We start from the raw sequence: 18,563 nt of genomic DNA on the forward strand, positions 1-18,563 counted from the left end.
AGAAATGTCGCTTAGCGACATCTTTCCTATTATTTTGCTCTGGAATGGAGATTCAAAGGGAAGCGTAGTGAAAAAGGGTGCTAACATGCGATTTTACATGTTAGCACCCTGTTGTTGATAGGGTGATATTTTTATCTCCGCTTCTTTGGCTTTTAAAGCCAAAAAAGCGGAGATAAAGCCCTTGTTTATTTGCCCCTAACTTTATTCACAACCGCCCTCCCTGGGCTATCCCTGGTTATATGGCTTCAGCCAATTAAATTCAAAAAATATAATCAGTGATAGTACTGCTTTTCACATGCTTTAAACAGTTTCCAATATAATAATAGTATAGCTTTTTATACATTGCACCTTTTAGACGGTTATATGAAAAAACACTATAACATTGTTTTATTAAATCCCTTAGCATTAATTATATGCTCTAAAATATGGAGAAAATTCGCTAACGCAAGAAATTTCGAGCAAAATATTTAAATACGCGCGTCTGGTCTTTAATAAATATAATCAACTTTCATGAAGTATATGTACCACGAATGTTAGTAGTCCTACACAAAGCATGAAAAACGTTTAGGGAAACTCAGACATTAAAGTTTCTACTGCATCATTGTAGGTGGCTGCTTGCTCTGTACCAGAGAGACATTTTCTAGGCTTCCTAACTTTGGGACATTATGGTGGCTGTCAACCCGTTTTCACCACAGGAAATTTGAAAACTATAAACATCACATTTAATGCTTCACTATGAAGATATCACATCGGGTAGATGTGACACTATATACAGAATCTGTAACTTATGTAGCATTTTGTGAGGACATTTTAAACAGGACACAGCTTTTGTTTAATTATTAAATTCACAGAATTGTTCAAGTCAACGAAAAATATCTAGAATAAGGGAATGATTGGGTATGTAAGTGGAGTGTTGCGAATTTCATAGAGTGGTATTTACAGTAAGGAAGATTAAAGAGGAAAAGATGGATTTCACAATCACCTCCCAATTAAACATTTGGTGACGTCAAAAATGTAAAAGAGTGCCCTACAGCAAAGCAAACATTTGCATTCCTGGGTTTTATTTCTATAAATCCTTATTTTCAATTGTGTTTGTTCCAATGGCCTGGGAACGAAACCCAAGTAAAAGATTTATTCCGTTTTCACACAATGCAGAACGGCAACCAAAGTTTATACACTGCATTGCATGTAAGGGAGAGGGCAGAACAGTGCTGTTTTTACTAAGATATGGTAGTTTTGTTCTCTTCCCTAGCACTGGCACACTTTAGGGTGCCCTGCACCTATGCGCACACCTTTCACCATAGGGCATCATAGGGTTTGTACTGGAAGGGAAGGTCCAGTACACAATATTATGCTTAGATATAGTTAAAAAGTGTTCAAACTTTGCATGTGTGCTGTACAGTACAGCACACAATCAAAGTTAAAAAGTTTTTTTAGAAAAGAAAACCTTTCTTACATGTCTCACCTGCCTCAAGGAGGCACATTTTTTATGCAAATCCCCTTCTACTTTTTCAGTAGATATGGATCTGCATCAATGACCATAGGTGGTTGCAGTGGAACAACCATGTTCCACCCAAGGTACGCCCATTAGACCAAAAGTAAGGCTGAGTAGCAAACTTTGAGTTACTTTGGGGCTACTTTCCAGCACAATACTTGTTTTGTGACAGAAACCAAATACTAAAACAACATTTTTTGTGACTTAAATCCGGTGGAAAATGTTCGTAAATCTAGGCGACATGGCTTTTGAGTGTGTCTCGGAGACACGGATTCACCCAATAACCAGTCGCTGCTCCTGCAGGTAGGCGCGATGGGGCAGGGCGGGTCCGGGGGAGAGCGACAGACGATGGACTAGGGAAAATTTAGTAAATTCAATTCGGTCTTCTGTCGACTTGAACCACGCTTACCTGCAGAAGCTGAGGCAGCAATAACACTAACCTCACATGAAATTGGGTCTAAATGCTTCTTTCGAAGCCAATTATCATTTTGAATATGGCTAACATAAATGTATTGACCTCTGAATTCAGATTTAATATGTAACTACCATAATAATGCCTGACGTGCAATATCATAATTTGATTGCAGTTTTAATTTACAGCAAATAAATTAATCTATCTAATTACAAAGTGTTCCTTGTTTTTAGGGCATAACAGGGATTCGCTTTGCTGGAGGAGAAAAATGCTACATAAAAGCACAGGCGAAAGCACATATTCCAGATGTTGGCACCATGACAAAAGAGACACTCTCCTTTGATTTGGTATGTATCTCTAGTAACTAACAAATGTTATTTGTACTGGATCTGTTGTTCACCTTTAAGGGACATGTGTAAGGCATTGTGAATGAGAGAAAATCTTTTTTTCGTTTAAATTTCTTTATTAATTTTACATATTTCCATGTATCACAGCAGTACCAAATAACTGAAATTGCATGTTTGCATCATTTACGATCATTACTTGTCGCAGATGCTGAACCCGTGCATGGCTAGCTATAAGACTGATCCCAAAGAAACAATCAGGAGATAACACCAGCCATGAATGCATAAGTTTGCTTCACAAACAGTCTGGTAGAATGAACACAACATTGCTTGTAATAACATGTTAACTCGCAGGGGGGAGGACAATATGATGGGGGAAAGGGTTGGGCGGGAGAACGCATTTCAAAAAATGAGTATACGGTGTGCAGATGGGTGAATGAGAGAAAATCATAGCATTGAATTTTGAGCAACAGCAAACCTCAGAGTGTGACGAGAAGAAAATGCAGCCCCAAAAAGGCAGAAAATGTCAAACCTTGATTGTATTTTTCGGGCCATAACATTTTCAATCAAATGGACCTCAAGTGAACATTTATACTGCAGTTTAACTTTCCTCTTCAGTTTCACATTTAACAGTGAGACTAGCAGTGCGCTTTTAAATCATTTGCATTTGCACACCTCTGCTTGTATCTTGACTCCCTTCCCCCTCCACACCCTGCCATTTTAAAATGTAAATTCTGACAACAAATGTCATGGTCATAATTGTGCTTGCATTAAATGTTGGGATTCATACTTTTTCTGCTGTTTGGATAATTTAGGGGCATGTATACGTTATAACATGATTGGAGAACGTTTCCGATAAGGTACAAACCGAGCTTGCACAGGACCACAAAGCCTTCCTGTGTCTTATGCCGCCAATATACGTCTTGAGGCGCTTGTCATAGGAGAGCCAGAGAGGAGAGCCATTCTTAGAATGAAAGGGTACGCATGAACATGTCACCCGTTTGCATTGACTCCTTGTGAAAGTCAGAATGGATGTCAAAGTACTGTGATTACTCCACTGCCTCTGTGGAATAGGAGCCCACAATACCTTAAGATATCCATCACCAGATATATGTCTAGTAGACGTCTTAGGTCAAACAAGAGCTTTGAGCCAACCACTCTACAACGGCCGTCACCACAAGCGGCCTGACTGATGTCTTCAGCTGGGGTACGATTCTGGGCCATCCTGAGGTGTTTCAAGGCTCAGGACCATGGGGTCCAAATACTGGACCCAACAATTCCTGCCCGGAAACAATGGACATGGGTACGGGCTTCTGGAGCTGTGGACATTTGCAGAACATTGCCCACTTCCATGTTCTTCCTGTACAACCAGGGGAGCTGGAAACACCCTGTAGTATTACCCGCTGATATTTAGCCCTGTTCCAATTTAGTAAATTCCAGCAGAAAAGGGCCTTGTAATGGGCTTCTAATTCTGAATATAAGTGGGAGAGGATCTGGCAAAGCCTAGTCCACAAGCTCTATCATATTCCAGACTCATTATCAAATGATTGTGTGAATTTGGTGCGAGGATAACGGCTGCAATCAGATATTCCAGCGCCCACTACTCCTGCACCAAATACCATATTATTTATAAAGAGTTCCAAGGTGAAAAAATTACGGAGGATAAACAGTTGCCTGTGATGAAGAAACAATTTATGGGGGAACACTAGAGCCCCTGAAGGAGTCCAAAGGCAGACTTGTTGAACAGGCTTTTTAAGTAACTGGTGTCCAGTTTGTATTACGGCATCATTCATCCGCTCTGCTAAGGGCCAAGGTTTGCTTCTTGAAACAATCTCATAGTTACATAGGGTGCATTAAACAAACCAAAATTAACCACCAAAGCCTACTCACAGTAGCTGGGAAATATAGATCAGGGGCCCTCATCTACGCTCCATTAGTCTAAGGAAAAGTTTAGTTCAAGATGTCTTGCAAACTATATTCCTGAAACTGTAACTTGTTGAGTGAATTCAATGGGAACCTGAAGATCCTGCCTGTTTCCCAAAATGAAGCCAGCAAAGGAAGAAGAGAAAAACTGGAAATACAAAATTAGAGAGAGGGGGGACACAGGGAGCTACATCAAGGTCCAGTGACTCATGCTCCTGAGGAGAACCTTACAACCAACGAGAGTCACTGTTCCTATCAGAAGAGAGAGAAAGTTATTATTTATTATTATTTAGAGTTTGTAGAGCGCGTAGTCACCACGGGGGTATCCCAGCGCTAGAACCCTGTTACTCATGAGGGGGAGCGGATAGGTAAGAGACCGGATTAGGGGAAGAGGAGAGTTTTGAGGGTTTTTCTGAACCGAAGTAGATCAGGCTCTGTTCTGAGGTTCAGAGGGAGTGCGTTCCACTTGAGTCCGGTGTTTACCGAGAAGCGGCGGCCCCCTATCCGGGCCTTTTTTACCATGGGGATCGTGATAAGGTTTCCGTGCTCTGAGCGAAGCGCTCTCATGGGTCTGTAGGGGGTGATCCAGTTATTTAGTATGGGGGGGCCGGTGTTATGGAGAGCCTTGTGGGCCAGGCAGAGGGCCTTGAAAGTGACCCTTTCTTTGATCGGGAGCCAGTGTAGCTTCCTCAGAGCGGGTTTGGCCGATGATCTGGCCGGGGTGCTTGTTAGGAGTCTGGCGGCGGCGTTCTGAGCCTTTTGCAGAGTTTGGAAGGTGGATTCCGGGGCGCCCAGGTAGATGGCGTTGCTATAATCCAACCTGGATAGGATTAAGCCCCGGATCAGCATAAGGCGCGACTGGAAGGGTAGGAGAGGGATTACTTTCCTGCAGGATTTAAGTAACCCGTAGCAGGTTCCGGCCGTCTTTCTGGCCTGGGTCCGGAAGGTAAGGTCGGTCTCCAGCCACACGCCAAGGCTCTTGACCTCCTTTTTGGGAGTGGGAGGTTCGCCCATGCAGGCGGGCCAGAAGTTGGAAGGGATGTTAGTCGTTTTTTGTCCGAGGACCAGGATCTCTGTCTTGGAGCCATTAAGCTTCAAGGCAGAGTCGCTCATCCACTGATAAACGCTGGTAAGGCAGTCGTGGAGGTTGGAGGGCTCGAGTTTGGGGTGGGAGAGAGTGACCACCAGTTGCGTGTCGTCGGCGTAGCTGACGATGGTGACTCCGAAGGGTGAGACAAGTTCCTCCAGTGGGGCCATATAAACGTTGAATAACGTAGGGCTCAGGGAAGAGCCCTGTGGCACACCGCACTGGAGGGGGATGGAAGAGGAGCGGCTTTCGCCTTCCCATACTTGATAAGAGCGTCGGGAGAGAAAGGACGAGAGCCACTTCAGGGCTTTGCCCTTAACTCCAACAGTCCCGAGGCGGTGGATTAGAACCTGGTGGCTGACCGTATCAAAGGCCGCACTTAGGTCTAGGAGGACCACTGCCACTGATCCTCCTGAGTCGATGATTTCCCTGGTTCTTTCCACTGCCACAAGGAGTGCAGTGTCTGTGCCTTGGCCAGGTCTGAAGCCAGTCTGCGAGTCGTTGAGAAGATGGTTTGACTCGAGATATTGTGACAACTTTTTGTTAACTAATTTTTCGGCGACTTTGCCTATCCAGGGAAGAAGTGAAATGGGTCTGTAGTTGGAGAGGTCAGTGGGGTCAAGCGACGGTTTCTTGAGAAGCGCTTTGACTACGGCTTCCTTCCAGGTGGGAGGGACCACTCCTTGTTCCAGTGAGATATTGATCAGGGCAGTCAGTTGAGGGACTATAGTCTGCATGATAATTTTAGCGAAACGTATGGGGACCGGGTCGCTAGGGGCTCCGCTCTTGGTTGAGGCAAATGTGATTCTTACTTCTTCTTCTGAGACCGGGCCGAGCGACTCTAAAAAGGGTGTGTCTACGGGAGGCGTCTGCTCCTTGGCTCTTTCTGAGATGTTGGAGTTGGCAGGTGGGAGGGAGGAGAGTATTTTTTTTATTTTTTCATCAAAGAAGGAGGCCAACATGGCGCATTTTTCCTCGGCTTCTTTGGGGTCCATGGGTTTCTGGGGGGGGGGCAGGGACACGGAGGAGTTCTTTAAAAATGGAGAAGGTCTCCTTGGATGAGCAGGCAGAGTTTTTTATCTTTTCCTCGAAATAAGTCCTTTTTGCGTCATGTAGGGCTTGTTTGTAAGCTTTCATGGAGCAGAGGTAGACGCTTTTCTCTTCAGCTGTTTTGTATTTTCTCCATAGGCGTTCTGTCTTTTTGCAATGCTTTTTGAGAGAGGCAAGGGCGGGTGTGTACCAGGGGGAAGGACTAATTCTTTTCATGTGTTTTAGCGAGCTAGTCAGTGGAATGGAGCTGTCTAGAGGTTGGACTAGCCAATCCATGAATTCTCTGTCCGCGGTATTAGGGTCCGTGGACAAAGGGGGGATGGTATTGCGTAGTTTGGCTTCCCATTCCTCTGGAACTAATTTATGCCATTGTCTGGTTTGTACCCTGGTTTTATAAGAAGGCCCTGGAGATGTGTCGAGTGGCCAGAGCATGGGAATCAGCATGTGGTCTGTCCAGGGCAGGGGGGTGGGGTCCTGGGCGTACAGGTTCGCAATGTTAGAGAAAATGGGGTCTAGGAGTTGGCCCTTCTCGTGGGTGGCTTTAGGATTTTGCAGGAGGAGGTCGGCTGTGGTGAGATCAGCAAGCAGGTTTGCTGCGGTATTATTCGTGGGGTCCAAGAAATGAATATTAAAGTCCCCTAAGAGGAGGAAATTAGAGACCGAGATGGACTTGAGTAAGATATGGTCAATCAGAGTGCTGGTAAATTCCCCTAGGGATCCTGGGGGTCGGTACACAAGTATTCCAGAAAGGGAGGTGGAAGGAGAGATCTGGATTGTGAAGTAGCAGTTCTCACAGTCTTTAACAGATCCGGTCTCGATTCTGCATTTAAGGTGATCTTTGAAGAGTATGGCTAAGCCTCCGCCTCTACCGATTGGCCTATTAAGGCAGCAAATTTGGTAGCCGGGGGGAGTTGCATTGGCCACATCGAAGTCGTTGTGCGGGGTTAGCCAAGTTTCTGTCAAAAATAGCAGATCTAGCCGCGAGTCCTGGACAAGGATGTTGATTTCATGGGCATGCTTTACCAGGGATCTGCAATTCAGAAGACCGAGCCGGAGACCTGGGTGGTATTCCGTTTCCTCGAGGTTATTACAGAGGGTGCATCCTACATAGGGTGTGTCCTCCTTGTGGATATATTTGCACTGGGGGTGTTTTCCACGGTTCCAGGCAAGCAGTGAGTCTCTGGGGTATGAGATGCCATTTTGCCGATTGGGCATAGTGGCTAGGCCTAAGGCCGTCTTGGCCCGGACGGGCCCAGACGGGCTTGCCTTTGGCGCGCCTTCGGCGCGCTGACGGCGCGCCCGCTGCGCCCGTCCGCTGCGCGTCCGGTAGTTGCACATCTTAAATGTGCAGAAAAAGGGGCGGGTGGGCGTGGCCTAAGTGGGCGTGGCCTCTCTCCCTCGCCGAGAATGGCGGCAGGGAAGATTGTTTGATGCTTAACGTTGCAGCGAGGGGGTCGCTGTTTTAGTGACTGAGAGCCCGCTTCAGGAGGAAAACGGGTGAGTGAGGTTCAGTTAAAAGTACAAAGTATTTCGGCGAAATTAGTGACACAAATGCAAATTTTTAAAAATGAAAGGTTTCTCTCCCGGCTTCCGCCTCAGGAGCTGTCAGGAATCTAAACAAGTTGCGCTGAAGGCAGCGTTTAAGTACCGAGGGCGGCGGGTGGGCGTGGCCTAAGTGGGCGTGGCCTCTCTCCCTCGCCGAGAATGGCGGCAGGGAAGATTGTTTGATGCTTAACGTTGCAGCGAGGGGGTCGCTGATTTAGTGACTGAGAGCCCGCTTCAGGAGGAAAACGGGTGAGTGAGGTTCAGTTAAAAGTACAAAGTATTTCGGCGAAATTAGTGACACAAATGCAAATTTTTAAAAATGAAAGGTTTCTCTCCCGGCTTCCGCCTCAGGAGCTGTCAGGAATCTAAACAAGTTGCGCTGAAGGCAGCGTTTAAGTACCGAGGGCGGCGGGTGGGCGTGGCCTAAGTGGGCGTGGCCTCTCTCCCTCGCCGAGAATGGCGGCAGGGAAGATTGTTTGATGCTTAACGTTGCAGCGAGGGGGTCGCTGTTTTAGTGACTGAGAGCCCGCTTCAGGAGGAAAACGGGTGAGTGAGGTTCAGTTAAAAGTACAAAGTATTTCGGCGAAATTAGTGACACAAATGCAAATTTTTAAAAATGAAAGGTTTCTCTCCCGGCTTCCGCCTCAGGAGCTGTCAGGAATCTAAACAAGTTGCGCTGAAGGCAGCGTTTAAGTACCGAGGGCGGCGGGTGGGCGTGGCCTAAGTGGGCGTGGCCTCTCTCCCTCGCCGAGAATGGCGGCAGGGAAGATTGTTTGATGCTTAACGTTGCAGCGAGGGGGTCGCTGTTTTAGTGACTGAGAGCCCGCTTCAGGAGGAAAACGGGTGAGTGAGGTTCAGTTAAAAGTACAAAGTATTTCGGCGAAATTAGTGACACAAATGCAAATTTTTAAAAATGAAAGGTTTCTCTCCCGGCTTCCGCCTCAGGAGCTGTCAGGAATCTAAACAAGTTGCGCTGAAGGCAGCGTTTAAGTACCGAGGGCGGCGGGTGGGCGTGGCCTAAGTGGGCGTGGCCTCTCTCCCTCGCCGAGAATGGCGGCAGGGAAGATTGTTTGATGCTTAACGTTGCAGCGAGGGGGTCGCTGATTTAGTGACTGAGAGCCCGCTTCAGGAGGAAAACGGGTGAGTGAGGTTCAGTTAAAAGTACAAAGTATTTCGGCGAAATTAGTGAGACAAATGCAAATTTTTAAAAATGAAAGGTTTCTCTCCCGGCTTCCGCCTCAGGAGCTGTCAGGAATCTAAACAAGTTGCGCTGAAGGCAGCGTTTAAGTACCGAGGGCGGCGGGTGGGCGTGGCCTAAGTGGGCGTGGCCTCTCTCCCTCGCCGAGAATGGCGGCAGGGAAGATTGTTTGATGCTTAACGTTGCAGCGAGGGGGTCGCTGTTTTAGTGACTGAGAGCCCGCTTCAGGAGGAAAACGGGTGAGTGAGGTTCAGTTAAAAGTACAAAGTATTTCGGCGAAATTAGTGACACAAATGCAAATTTTTAAAAATGAAAGGTTTCTCTCCCGGCTTCCGCCTCAGGAGCTGTCAGGAATCTAAACAAGTTGCGCTGAAGGCAGCGTTTAAGTACCGAGGGCGGCGGGTGGGCGTGGCCTAAGTGGGCGTGGCCTCTCTCCCTCGCCGAGAATGGCGGCAGGGAAGATTGTTTGATGCTTAACGTTGCAGCGAGGGGGTCGCTGATTTAGTGACTGAGAGCCCGCTTCAGGAGGAAAACGGGTGAGTGAGGTTCAGTTAAAAGTACAAAGTATTTCGGCGAAATTAGTGACACAAATGCAAATTTTTAAAAATGAAAGGTTTCTCTCCCGGCTTCCGCCTCAGGAGCTGTCAGGAAGCTGTCAGGAAGCTGTCAGTAAGGGAAAGGAACTCTTGTTTGTCCTACATCTCTGTTTGTGGGGGACAGTGTGTCCTGATCTTGATGCCCTCACACACCCGAAGGATGTCATGCTTCATCAGCTCTGTTGGCAAGGTATGAGAGGGCTCACTAGGATAAGCTTGAAACCCTTATGCAACATTTGCCAGACAAATATAAGACCAGTGCTTCTGACTTAATACAGGAAGAGAAGGTTATAACTAATACTTCCATCTGTTCCGCTTTGAATGCTGCTGATACAGGCTCAAGAGCAATAAATACAGGCATACTTTTATGTAGACATGCCCGGCTGCACGTTTCTGGGTACAAACCAGTATTCTTAATCAATCTTTTGACCAGCAACACCTTTTTGGTCCTACTGTTGATACTTCCCTAGAAAAAATGAAGAAGGATACTGACACTGCAAAGTCCATGGGAGCTTTACAAACTCAGACTCCCAGAGCGTCCTTTCGTCGCTCCTCTTACAAGGCCGCCTCCAGAAATTTTCCAACAGATACTGCCTCCACTTCTTACAAAGCACCCACCCAATCCTCACCCAATAGAGGTTATTACAGAGGAGGATACAGAGGCAACAATACTAAAGGTACAGTCAGAGGTAACAACACCCACACTGCCTCCACTCCCAAACAGTGACTTCCCTCCCTTCCCCCCAGACCATTACACTCCTGTCGGGGAGAGATTATAACAGTTTCTACCTGTCTGGAACTCCATCACAACAGACAGGTGGGTGAGACAAATAGTTCAGTCAGGTTATTGCCTGGAGCTCACTTCCACTCCTCCAACAATACCACCCAGACAGCGTCCCATGTCACAAGAGCATCTCACACTCCTAAAACAAGAAGTGGCCTCTCTACTACAGATAAATGCAATAGAACCAGTTCCTGTACACCATCAAAACACAGCAGTTTGCTCCATATTTTTCCTTATTCCCAAAAAGGACGGCTTCCTCAGACCTTTATTAGACACAATCACATTACAGCTGGTCCTTACTCTGTTAAAATAAAATGACTTCCTTGCTACCCTAGATCTCAAGGACGCCTACATCCACATTCCCATTCACCAAGCTCACAGAAAGTACCTTCGGTTTGTACTAAAAGGTCAGCATTACCATTTCAAAGTCCTCCCTTTCGGAGTGACTACAGCACCCCGAGTTTTCACAAAGTGTCTCACAGTAGTAGCAGCACACTTGAGAAGGGAAAACCTCCATGTCTTCCCATATCTTCACGACTGGCTAATAAAAGCCAAGTCATACCACCAGTGCGTGCAGCACACACACCAGACCATTCACCTATTACACAAACTCAGGTTCACTATATACCAAACAAAGTCACATCTCCAACCATCCCTGTCTCAACAGAATGTGGGTGCCACATTAGATACCTCCATAGCACTTGCATCCCCCAATCCAGCAAGAATACAAGGTATGCAAGCTCTTATACAAAAATTCCAACAACAACACTCACTACCAGCTCAAGTGCTCATGCAGCTAATTGGAATGATGGCGTCTTTCATCTTCGTAGTACCGCACACAAGACTCCAAATGCGCCCCTCTGCAAGAGTGCTTAGCAAGCCAATGGAACCAGGCTCAAGGTCAATTAACAGATCTGGTGGTGGTGGACGGCTGAACCCATCGCTCTCTGCAGTGGTGGAACACCAAAAACCTTTCCAAAGGACGGCCATTCATAGAGCCAGTTCCACAGGTGGTGCTAACCACGGACGCATCCCTAACTGGCTGGGGAGTTCATTTGGCAGAGCACACAGTACAGGGCAGGTGAACACCACAGCAACAGCTACTCCACATAAACCATTTGGAGTTGCTAGCCATTTTTCTCGCTCTAAAGTCATTTCAACATTACCTATCAGGCAAAGCTGTCTTAGTCTGCACCGATAATATGACAACCATGTACTTCATCCAAAAACAGGGAGGAACACACTCCTTACAGCTCTCCCGGCTGGCGCAGAGCATATGGAGTTGGTCCATTCCTCAAAGATCTTCCTATTAGCAGAACATCTACCAGGAGTTCACAATCAGGTTGCGGATCTGTTAAGTCATCAGAGACAACAGATTCACAAGTGGGAACTTCTTCTGCAAGTTCTTCAACCTTTCTTTCTACAGTGGGGACAGCCAGAAATAGATCTGTTTGCCACACACCTCAACTCCAAATGCCCAAGCTTCGTCGCCAGGTATCCACACCCATTGTCCAAAGGCAATGCAATATGGATGAGTTGGTCAGACAGATTTGCGTACGCTTTTTTGCCTCTCCCACTCATTTCATTAGTGGTACGCAAGTTACAGCAACACTCCCTCAAATTGATTCTCATTACACCAACATGAGCAAGGCAACCGTGGTACACCACACTACTCGAACTCTCAGTGGTACCACATCAGAAACTAAAACTCTCTCCATACCTGCTAACACAAAACCATGGAGAAAACATGCATCCAGACCCCATGCAGCTCAAGCAAGAGATTTGGCTCCTGAGTTCTTAGAATTTGGATATCTCAATCTCCCACCTGATTGCATGAATGTTATCAAAGAAGCTAGATGTCCCACCTCTAGGGCATGCTATGCAGCCAAGTGGAAAAGGTTTGTTATATATTGCACCAATAACAACATTAACCCACTAGATGTTTCCATCCCAAAAATAATATGCTACTAGCTCCATCTACAAAGATGCAGTTTAGCATACTCCTCAATCAGGTTACATCTTGCTGCTATAGCAGCTTACCTTCAAAACAGACAGCATCTGTCATCATTCAGAGTTCCTGCCATCAAAGCCTTCATGGAAGGCCTCAAAAGAATCATTCCTCCCAGGATAAGACCCTCTCCTGAATGGAATCTAAACATTGTTCTCACTAGGCTTATGGGTCCTCCATTTGAACCCTTGCATAAGTGTGACTTACAATTTCTTTCATGGAAAGTAGATTTTTCATAGGCTTCATGCACCCGCACACACTCTTACAGACACACGTGTACACAAATGCAAATCTGTGAGTAGACGTGCATTCGTGTACACATAAATGCGCATGCTCAAAGGAGCAAATTGAGTGCTGGAGTGTGAGGCAGTGTGCGCCCACTCCCCTCCTATTTGAAAAGTCTCCCTTGAGCTACCCAGCTCTGGTTGATGCACCTGCGCCCAGCGAGTGGTACTGAGACCTGAGAAGACTTTGGGCAGCATCTCCAGCACCCCTCAAAAAAGTGTTGTTCTCTCCTGAAGAAGGAAAATTATCCTGAAACACATGTCTAGAGATACACAGCACTGGCTGCACCAACAAGGGTGAAAAGCTAAAGCCTGACACAGAAGAACGTGTTATCATGCACTGCATTTATTATGATGCATTGGGGCAAACTGAGTGCTGGATCGTGAGGCTGGATGCGCCCACCCCCTTTCCATCTTTCTTTCTCAAGTATATTGTAATCCCTCCTCCATTTACGTTCCTGCCTGCTGCAACTTTGTTTGAGGGCTCTTAGTGTATCATTAAAGCAGGGTGCTGAGGGCTTACGTCTGTTGTCTATCTAAGTTTTTAGCCGGTGCAAGCTTGGTAACAGCTGAAGTAAGCCTGGCAGAGTAATTCAAGGATAGTTGGTCTGGATTATTAGTGATCACTGGCAGGTATCCTGCTAGAAGAGAGTTTAAATTTGAGGCCTGATGTTTATGCCAGGCATAAACTGCATGCGTACTACGTGCCGTTTTCGCAGGGAGGGTTTTAGGTAAGAGCTCTATTTCACAAGACATCACTATGATCCGTCCAGGTAAGTGGGAGGGTATCCGAGTTTGTAACGCAGGGATTGTTGGTAAAGACTCCACTAAGGGAATGGCTTGCAAGATGTGTAGGATACACCCCTATCTGAGAAACACCAATGCATGCCATCGTGCCTGCCAGAGATTCAATATTCTTATCTAAAAAATTCTCTAAGTGAAAGTTAAAATCACCTTGACCAGGTGGCCTGACAAATTTACATTTTACCAGCATTATACCTATGTAAAAAATGTCTCTCTTGTGCATTGTGTTTCTTCAAATTTAGAATTCATTTTGTGGCTGTTGACATCTCTTTGCCCTGAAGAAGACTCTGCCCATTCAAGCAAATAGTGGAAGCATTGACATGATTGTTAGAGATTTTTAAGGTTTCTCAAAAGATCATTAACTTACGTGTTTAACTGTAACTTCTCACTTTCAATGGGCCCGATTCACAAAAGTAATCTGAGATAAAATCCTAACTTTACGACTTTCGGTATTCACAAAGCGCATTTAGGAGTAGTAAAGTTAAGAATCCTAACTTTACTACTGCTAAATGCCCGAAGTGAATACCCAAAGTCGTACAGTTAGGATTTTGTCTCAGATTACTTTTGTGAACCGGGCCCAATGTGTTTTTTATCTATAAAGATTTATATCACATCCGGCACTCGTCACTGTGTTGTACTGATTTCCTTTACCACCACTTGTTATTATTTAAGGGAGCTCAGGTTAAATATTTACAAATCTGTACATTGAGGCCTGTAGTGCCATCTTGTGACTTATAATGGAGGGACACTAATAGAATTTGAGAGCTCCTGACCTCCTTTAATGAGCTTTTAAATTATTCATTATAGATATCCTGAGTAAGCACTGCTTTTAGCATATCGAAATGGACCACCAATGTACATCAGAAAAACATATATTTAAAAATGCTTGCATACATGAATTTAAACTGTATACTTTAAAACTGGATAGTAGCTAAATATTTTTATGTACTGATATATTTTTTCAAAAGGCGGCTACTTTCCAATCGAATATGTAGCAGATAATATAATTAAATTAGAAGTGCCTAAGGGAAATGATACTGTTCCAATAAATATTTTCACATGGTTTACAACATTTATAATGTAGAAAATTATCAGGCAATTTCATTTCATGACAATAACCCAAGGGGAAAGTAATAACTGCTCGTGCATTTATCTGAATTTGCGATGTAATGGCAAAGCCGCCCACAGGCTAACTGCAAACCATGAAATGTAGAAGGGTAAACTGCTTGAAAAATTATCAGTCTATGTAATACGTGAAGGACTTACTGAAATCAGAATCAACATTTAGAATTACAACCTGGAATTATTTGTGCATCTCAATTCTACACAATTGTTCTTCCATGAACAGAATAAGGCAGATATCCTTGAGGGCAGTAAATAAGATATATGTTCACCACGATTAAAGAATGCAAGATGTGAAAAATACTGAGTGGTTTTAAAATCAAGGCGTCAACTTTAGCTTGTCCTTTTGGTAAATGTTGTATAAAACTTTATAGAGTGTGAACTTTGTCCTTGCTGTGAACAGGCAAGGATAGTTGCAGAACATAGATATGCAAACAGTCCAGTGTTTTGAATTCTCACATTACAAGCGTGTGCTCTTTTCCAGGAAGACGAAATTATGCCAGCTAAGTTTGATGAGAATTCTCTTATTTGGGTAGCTGCAGACCAGCCGGTCAAAGACAACAGCTTCCTCAGTCCCAAAATCCTAGAATTGTGCGGCGATCTCCCCATTTTCTGGCTGAGACCAACATATCCTAAAGGTAAGAACCCGATAAAAATATTTATTTGTTTATTTTTGAAGGACTGTTAACCCTACATATATTTACTTTACTGTTGGCCAGGTCAAGATTCTCGAAAGGTTTATAATTCAGTCGTCCGTTTACTTTTGAGGTTGTACATTTACACCTAAAACAGAATTTAAGCAGAACATAATGTGCAGCAATGAACTAGAAGGCCGTTCCTTCTGAATGTAAGAAACAATGGGGCATATTATCAAGCATGGCGTTAAAATTATCGCCGCATTGGCGGCAGGAAACTGCCGCTAAAGCAGTGATTATGGGCTTGGTAGTATGCCTTTGTGAATTCCCATAGAAGCCCATGTTCACACCAGAACATGGACTTCTATTGGAATTCTCAAGGGCATATTATCAAGCCCATTATCGCCGCTTTAGCGGCAGTTTCCTGCCGCTAAACTGGCTATAATTTTAACTCTGTTTCTTGATAATATGCCCCCATGTCACTTCCGCATTTGCAAATGTTATTGGTATGCTGATGAAGAGGGTGGCATGCTGATTGGGTCATGCCCTTTTTCTTGGTTTTGACTTCAAGGGGTATATTTACCATTCTTTTACACCGGGTGTGCGTCCCAAAAGTGACAAAAATCACAACAAAATGTTTATTTGAAATGTACTTTCCAGCGTAAAATTTGCTTTGCGCTGGAAAGTCGCTGAAAAGAAACGTAAAGCAGTACCTAGCTGCTTTGTCGTTTTGACATTGGCGTTATGGAGGAGAAATGCTTTTATTTCGCCAATCTTTCCTGCCTTTGTGTGGGTGCCGCGCTGTACAGCACACATACAAAGTAGGAGAAGTTTTAAAGTAAGTCTAAGCATAATATTTTGTATAGAAAGGATACCCTTCCAGTACAAAACCTATGCTAAACATCACACACACACCCTTGCAATAAGGTGCAATGGTGTGTGCATGGCGCTAGCAGCCTGATTGTGCAACAGAGCTGGGGAGAGAGCTTTCTCACACAATGCAGTGCAGCAACTTTGGTTATTGAGCTGTGTTGCGATATGTTTTAGGAAGTATTACCCTAAGTATTTTTTGAAGATGCAGTTAAAAAGACCCAGTACGTGTCCAAGTTACATCATGTAAGATTATCTTTTAGTAAGACATGAAAACGTTTACAATAAATCGACCTACTCACATTTTATGGGTTTTCACAGTAGATAAAAACTGTGGTCTGATTTGTGTGTCCAGTCACTCAGATGTGTGAATAACATGCGCATAGTTGGGCTTCCACTGGGCTAAAAATTATTTCAGCATTTGAAAGCAACCCTGTACCATAGATGATACATATATATATATATATATTTTTTTTGTAGATTAGTTTTATTAATTTTGACACAATGCAATCATTAACATCTGCATGACAACATGATCCTACATTGACATTACAATGGCAATAAATTGAGTGTCTTAGGCGCAGCGAAGATGATATTTAAACCTTTAAATCCGAAAAGAAGTGCAGCAACAACAAACTTAAGAAATACAGTAGTGTCGGGAGGAGCTTCGCGGGCAAGCAAGATGGCCGCGTAAGCTCGGAGCTCCGGAGACCCTCCGACCCTCCGCATACATCCTGACTGAAATCCTGATCCATGGTGGTGGAATCTGGTTGGTGAACGGTCGTTGAGACGGGATCCGCTGTCCGATTTAAAATCCGACGCTCCCGGACGGAGTTACACCGTGCTGAAGAATCATGCCAGGGATGGACTATTGTCTCTGTGATGGCCGACGACAACGACACCATGACGCATGAACAAAATGCTGTGTGAGTGACTGCTACGTCGGCCCTGCGGAGCACACGAATTTGCAGAGTGGCCTTTCGCTGGACAACTATCGGAGGCTGCTACGCTTTGTAATCGCTTCGCTTAACCGGAGTGGCCTTGGTGTGCCACCCTTTGTTCAATTCCCTGGCTCCAACATGGCGGGCAAGGGCGAACCAGACAGGACGGCGAGCCGAGTTAGTAGGAAGACTACTCAACCCCAGTCGAATAAGATTGACCGCTATGCCCAACAGAGGATCTCTCCGAATGCGGCTGCCCGGCCTAAAGACTCCCATCGGGAGGGATCGCCAGACACGTCGGAGCCGACCCTTCGAGATGTTATGGGGGCCATAGCTGGCATCAAGACGGAGATGCACAAACAGCATGAGGTCCTAACACACAAAGTTGACACTCTGGCGATCGAACTTAACCTGATTAGAGCTGATCTGGGCAAGACTAACGACAGGGTTAAATCGCTGGACATAAAAACTGCCAGCCTCACAACTGATGTCTCGGACCTGCAGACGGAGGTCCGGGACCTGAGGTCTGCCAACGATCTCTTCTCGAGGCGGCTGGAAGATTTTGAGGGACGTGCCAGGCGGCAGAACGTTCGAATCATCGGTGTACCGGAAGGGGCAGAGGACTCGGCCACTGATCTCTTTGTGGAAGACTTGATACAAACTCATCTGTCCCCTGCCGGCCTCAGCCGTTTCTTTTCAGTAGAGCGGGCCCACAGAATGCCGGGGGGGCGTCCAAAGTTGGGCGCCACGCCGAGACCCATCATAGCACGGCTGTTCAACTTCAGAGATCGGGACGTAATTCTGCAGGCCTCGAGACGTAATGGGCCCCTCAAATTTCAGAATGCGGATATCAACTTCTACCTGGACTTCACTAGGGCAGTTCAGCGCCAGCGTCAAAGCTTCGCAGGAGTGAAGAGACGTCTCAGGGACTTAGGTATGAAATACTCGATGATGTTCCCCGCGAAACTACGTATCGAGCATGATGGCCGTGCTGTATTTTTTGACATGCCTGAAGTGGTCAGCGAATGGCTGGACACCTTGCCGCACAGACACGAGGAACGAGGAGAACATTCGGAGGGCGCCTCGGGGGGCCCTGAGCAACAAGAGTAGACTTCACTTTTACAACTTTGTCGGTCGGTGGCCCTGTTGACAATGACCAATGCCAAACTGCTGCACTTTAAGATGTATATCCTTCTTCCTGTTATGGAGGGTGGCAGGGGGGACTGTGTGATCTCCTTTCTCCTCTAGGGTCTTTTTGTAGTTTAGTTAATGGGGCGACAGGCACACTGCTGGTTGGGGGGGCTTTTTAGTCTGATGCAGGGGTGCAGGGTGGGGGAGGTTTGATAGTTGGTTCTGTTTGTTTTCTTTCTCTCTTTTTTCTTCTTTTAAGGCACAACAAGGACTGTTCTATTTCTGTTTGTGTAACTATGAGGCCTGCCGGGGGAGGCAAGGGCTCATGATTTGA

General features: G+C 45.5%; 1 protein-coding gene across 1 annotated transcript in view; it reads left to right on the top strand.

Annotated features, from left to right (window-relative positions):
* Positions 1-18,563, top strand: part of CNMD (chondromodulin) — a 105,142-nt gene that overhangs the window by 62,446 nt on the left and 24,133 nt on the right. The window contains exons 4-5 of the mRNA XM_086934915.1: positions 2,141-2,254; positions 15,137-15,290. Of these exons, the coding sequence (XP_086791041.1) occupies positions 2,141-2,254; positions 15,137-15,290 (268 nt within the window). The remainder of the gene's footprint in view (positions 1-2,140; positions 2,255-15,136; positions 15,291-18,563) is intronic.

This window comes from Lissotriton vulgaris, chromosome 8 (assembly GCF_964263255.1).
Source record: "Lissotriton vulgaris chromosome 8, aLisVul1.2, whole genome shotgun sequence".
Classification (NCBI taxonomy): domain Eukaryota; kingdom Metazoa; phylum Chordata; class Amphibia; order Caudata; family Salamandridae; genus Lissotriton; species Lissotriton vulgaris.